Source organism: Mercenaria mercenaria, chromosome 18 (genome assembly GCF_021730395.1).
Source record: "Mercenaria mercenaria strain notata chromosome 18, MADL_Memer_1, whole genome shotgun sequence".
NCBI lineage: Eukaryota > Metazoa > Mollusca > Bivalvia > Venerida > Veneridae > Mercenaria > Mercenaria mercenaria.
This window is the reverse complement of record NC_069378.1, coordinates 8,967,256-8,972,889: the sequence shown is the minus strand read 5'-3', so window position 1 is coordinate 8,972,889 and position 5,634 is coordinate 8,967,256. Positions and strand designations below refer to the sequence as shown.

General features: G+C 31.9%; 1 protein-coding gene across 1 annotated transcript; it reads right to left on the bottom strand.

The window, feature by feature from the left end:
• Positions 1-405: 405 nt before the first annotated feature.
• LOC123538603 (uncharacterized) lies at positions 406-5,269 on the bottom strand. The gene is made up of 5 exons (XM_045322821.2): positions 5,031-5,269; positions 2,922-3,381; positions 2,043-2,140; positions 1,642-1,731; positions 406-1,315 (listed from the first exon to the last, which is right to left on the bottom strand). The coding sequence occupies exons 2-5, from the start codon at positions 3,083-3,085 to the stop codon at positions 1,272-1,274; spliced, it is 396 nt and encodes a 131-aa protein (XP_045178756.2). The 5' UTR covers positions 3,086-3,381; positions 5,031-5,269; the 3' UTR covers positions 406-1,271.
• Positions 5,270-5,634: the final 365 nt, after the last annotated feature.

Sequence of the window (5,634 nt, the reverse complement as noted above, 5' to 3'; positions counted from 1 at the left end):
GTTACAAATATCAAATGAAAATTTCTGTGTGATCGGTTCACTCCATTCTTAAAATGTTTCTGTAAAATAATTGAGCAGTGCCATGAGAAAACCAACATAGTGGGTTTGCGACTAGCATGGATCCAGACCAGCCTGTGCATCCGCGCATCCGCATATGGTCAGGATCCATGCTGTTCGCTTTCAAAGCCTAATGGAATTGGAGAAACTAATAGCGAACAGCATGGATCCTGACCAGACTGCGCGGATGCGCAGCCTGGTCTTGATCCATGCTGGTCGCAAACCCACTATGTTGGTTTTCACATGACACGGCTCAATTAATGTTTATATCCTTCACTTCCTCAACTGTACTTGGTTAGAAGCATCTCATTTGTCATCAAAACAAAACAGAAAATCCATCGTACGTTGTTGACATTTTATTATTCCAAATTCAAAAAGAATACAAAATTGGACGGCAAGCTTTAAAAAGTTAAGCACTTTACAACGAAAAACATATTAATACTGATTGTTCTTGAGGTATATGGTTGTAAAATATTTACAATAATAAATAACAAATAAAGTAAATTAAACGAAAGCAGTTTTGGTGTATATATAAAATACGACACAGCTACAATGTGTGCCACAAATAACATGTATAACAAGTATCAAGAAAGTGTAATTAACCCTTAGCCTGCTGGCGGCAAGTGATTCTGCCTTTGACCAAGATCCGCCTGCATATCCATGCATGCATGCATGTCTGATCATGGTCTGCACTGTTTGCCATTCAGTCAGTATCTTTTTGGTAAGCATCCTTTTCAACAGTTAATGGTACTGTCCAAATTAAAAGATAGACGGGTTCATTATAGAAATTTAGCAGGGTAAGGGTTAAAGTTTTAAAAAAGTTAATATACCTTCTTTCTTGTCTCTATCAGACAACAGTACAAAAAATATAGCAAAATATATTCAAACATCGACAAGTTCACTTAACATAACAAAACAATATATACAATTTATAGGAATGTATGTCTCAAGCACTGACATTTTACAAAGCACAATTTCGATATAAGTCTGTATGGATGATTGGTCAGCTAAGTATCATTGACATTAATTTATACATAAGTTACATTTACAGAATTCCTATGGTCTTTTAAGTATATGTAAAACATACGCTTTAAAGAAGGAATGCATATATCGCATAAGTACACTGCTTCAGACAACTTGTTGCCGATTGGTTAACCAAGTGTTCTTTGTGGTTTTTCACAAGTGATAGTTATTTTTCGGAATATTGAAATCACTCAAGTGTAATGGCGTTTCTCGAAATGAGATATATAACCATCTCCTGAAATGAAAATCAATCAGTTACTTAACCACACACATAAGGTTATAATAGATTATTTGAATCTGTATATCACGTGTTTTTGTTGCACGTAGAACAAAATTAGGATATAACCACTACAATGGCACTCGGATTTGCTTAAACTTTGAGATAACTACATTTTTGTAGTTTACGTCAAATATAGTTTACGTCAAATATAGTTTACGTCAAATATGATAAACTAATATTTCTGGTTAAAAAAAAATAAATAAGTTTAAGTTTGCTGCGATTTTTTAAGTTTTATGTTTTCATATTTACAATACTGAATAAAATATGATTAAAACGCTTACTGTCCGTATCAAATAATTCTTTGACCCATTTGTCAAGCATGTGTTTTTTATGCCTGCAAAGATCTATTACAACATCCTGAATCATTGACACTGAAAAATAAGAAAAGATAAATATTTACTGTATATTGAAGTAGGAAGATATATCTGTTATTTCAGTTCACCCTCAGTGTGTATCTAGAACGAATTAACTGTTTTCTTGAATCGATGACATACAGCGAAGTTAAATGGAAGTTTTGGAGAGCGAATTTTAACTGTAAATTACATTGGTTTACGAATTAATAACCGTGTTTTTAACAGGTTGTAGTGCCTACGTTTGCTCTGTAATCATTACACTGTCAAAATGCACAAATGGAAATTATCTACGAAATCAACGGAAGTAAATTTAATGTTTGTATACTTACAGCTTATACCACAAAACTTCGTTTTCATAGCATTGTAAAAACGCCGCTTTCCCTCGAAAGTTCCACATAAACCATGCCTTGCGTAATGTCGGATAGTTCTGAAGTGTAGATTTATATATATTGTTACAATATACGCAATTGATCGTGTATATGTTTTCATAATTAAAATTAGATGAAAACCATATTAATATACCGAATCTATCTAAATTTAAGCACAGCTGCTTTCACAATATGTTTACAGTATAGATATACTTTACTCAAATTTCATTGTTTGAAAAGATGAGCAAAAACAGTACACGGTATCTATAAACATGTAAAACATATTTGTGTATATTAACAGAAAAAATTTCGAGGTTGGAAAAACTGCACACTAATAAATGTATAAATAAGCACAGGGTGAATATATATGAACTGTAATTTACTTTTATTAAAATATTTATTAAATGATTTGCTGCAGTCCTACATACGCTGATTGTTATATATTATACATGTATAGCCATGTTCAAGATTTTCTAGATTTATATAAAAAATATGATAGTGAAAGATTAGTATAGTACATTTTAAATCAGTATTCTTGTGGCAATTCGTTGTAATCACTAGTGTCATCAACAACATCATTATCATTTCTTCTGATTGGCAGAATATGTACAACGTTGATTGTGATATGAGTTTGTCGACAGGAAGAGATTCAAATATTTTGTAATTTTATCAAGAGAATGATATCCCTTGATAGCAGCGTATTCAAGAAGATTGCTTTACATCAGGAGAAACATCAACGCATGAAATACCCCATCATTGGCCTTGAAGATAATAATGCAAAGAATGAGAGTTAGTAGTTAATATAAATATGTTTCAAATTTTAAAATTAATGAAACTTACGTCAGGGGTACGACGTGGTCTGGAATGTGTGCCTCGGGCGACAAGTCCGAATTTCTATTCTTAATAAATGTATTCCTCTCCAGCAGTACAAATCCTTTTACACTTAGAAGGCCTATCTCAAGAATAATGACCACTAATAAAATGAAGAAATTAAAGAAAGCCATATTATCGCCGTTGTTTTATTACTAAGTTATGACACTGATTCCTCCTTTTACCCTACTAAACAGTAAAAAAAACTTTTGTTGAAAGTATCCACGTCTTTGAAGTTCTAGTCAATGAACAAGCCTCATCAATCAAAGGTATTTTGTCTGTCTGGTGAATGTCTCTTGCAGTTTCTCCGATTTTGCTCCGAGGGTTAAACGTTATAAAATAAATATTTATATACAATCAGTACATCGGTATGTAAGAATCTCGGGAGAGCAATTCCATACAGCTGCTGTGTGAAGTGTTACACAAATATCTGTAAGAGAAAAAATTAATAATGCTATTACAATCTGTTATGCATGTTTAACATTATTTGTCAATTGTTATAGGATTGATTAGTTTCTCACCCAAATTTTTGTTGTTGTGGTTTTCATATGTGAAAATGTTTCAGTTATGTACGACACAGATCTAACCCGACTAGTATTCATAGACCTGGAACTAGTATATTTACCTCAAGGGGTGAATGCACATATAAATAAAGAAACACTTACATTTCTTTCACATTCACCTCAGGTATATTCTCCCCAAATTCCACTCAAGCATCAGAGATAGATGTCAAATAAACTTAGACTTATTGTCTTTAGCCCTTAACCTGCTAAATTTCTATAATGAACTTGTCCAGCTTTCAATTTAGATTGTACCATTAACTGTTAAAAAAATACTGACTGAATGTCGAACAGTGCAGACCATGATCAGACTGCACGGATGTGTAGGCTGATCTTGGTCTGCATTTGTCGCAAAGGCAGAATCACTTGACTAAGGGTTAGTCAATTATCAGAATCTGCTCGAATACATGGTATTGTGTTATACATATTGCGCTGACCAGGCTAGCATTTCACAACCATTATCAAAAAGTTTTCAGGAAATTGAATATAAACAAAATGTATTTGTCAGGCCTGATAAATGTTGTATATCAAATTGATATTGAATGGTTGGTTGTATACGTAGAGACAAAAGCTTCAATTTTAATGCTGTCTCTGCACATTTCATACAAATTGCGTCATCATGCAATATTCATCTTTACGAGGGATATCACATAAATCTACTATGCATTATTGAAGACTGAATTGTTATTCGTTTTACTAAGTAATATATTTTTGTATGACAGAAAAATGAAATAGACATTCACGACATTTATTTTCAAACATTAGAAATTTTTAGTTGTCCTGTTATTTTTCATTTAGATAATATTGAAATTAATCCAAATATTACTGAAGTAGTCTAAGGGTAAAAGTAAAAACGTCATGGAATTAATATATGTGCAGGTTAACATTTCTCATGTCAAGAATAGATATTTATTTAATTAAGAAATATATTTTTATTATAGTGATAACAGATTATGACAGTCCTTTATTAAATATTGTTATATTGGTCACCATAAAAGTAATAAAGATAAAACAATAGTAGTAATAATAATGATGATGATAATGATAACAATGAAAGCCAAATGATAAAATTAATAATTACTTAATCAATCAATGATTGGATCAAGTTTAAGGTGAAATTTTTAAACATTTTCTTTTCCACCACATTTGGCATAAAATGTATATACTGCACTAAAAAATGATAAAATGAATGAAAACGATTGTGTGAGATATTGATAAAATTGACAAAATAAATGTTGATTTTCTCCATTATTTAAAATTCGTTGCAACGCTTTACTCTCTTCTGAACAATATTTTCAGTTATTTATTAGTATAACTTGCAAAATCATATACAAAGACGTTTGTACCACTGATTACTTTTACAGTATACACATTTGATGGATTGTTGAGAGAAAGAAATCGCTTACAATATATTAACCAGTCGCTTTAATAGAATACAATAATACATACACTGTGCAGTTTGAATAAGTAATAAATATTATTAACGACGTTTACTGTAAAATATAATTTTACTACCTACCTCTTTCAAAGCTGAAAGCAACTTTTCATCTGATTTAATTAGTTTCCAGTTAAACTTATGAATTCATGCAAGCTTAGTTAAGATAAAATCAGCTTGTTCTACGCAGTGCCAAAACTTGCGACTGATCAAACGCTCCACAGAAATATATATATAATGTGTTTAACACAGTAGCTGCAGTGAATGCCTGTTATCTTGATGACGAATACAGGTATTCAATTTATGGTGTGACCAATAGCGTGAAATAAACCACACAATAATGAATAATTCAATTCTGACTGGTTCTGTCTTAGGAAATTGCAAAGCTTCCTTCCTTCCTCTCACATAGCCGTGCTACGACTTCACAAGACTTCACCATGTAGATTGCAGACCCCATAATTCGAAACTAAGATCATGTAGATAATTGGCCATGTAACTTATTTTACGTGAAAGTATACAAATGCTTTTCTTCAAGTTAGAGTTTATAGAACCTTACTGTTATAATGTTAAACAGCGATGCTGAATCGAAATGGAGAACTGTTAATGACTACATGACCTAAGTCGACTTGTCTCTCACAGCTAAAGGATTCTAAGGAAGAATGTCAAATAAGGAAAGAACACTAGCACG

Bases quoted from the DNA above. Each gene is read 5' to 3' on its own strand.
- LOC123538603 (XM_045322821.2), bottom strand. From the start codon at position 3,085: ATGGCTTTCTTTAATTTCTTCATTTTATTAGTGGTCATTATTCTTGAG. The intron at 2,141-2,921 runs GTAAGTTTCATT...TCTACACTTCAG, and splicing joins GACCACGTCGTACCCCTGAC to AACTATCCGACATTACGCAA. The intron at 1,316-1,641 runs GTAAGCGTTTTA...TTTTCATTTCAG, and splicing joins AGAATTATTTGATACGGACA to GAGATGGTTATATATCTCAT.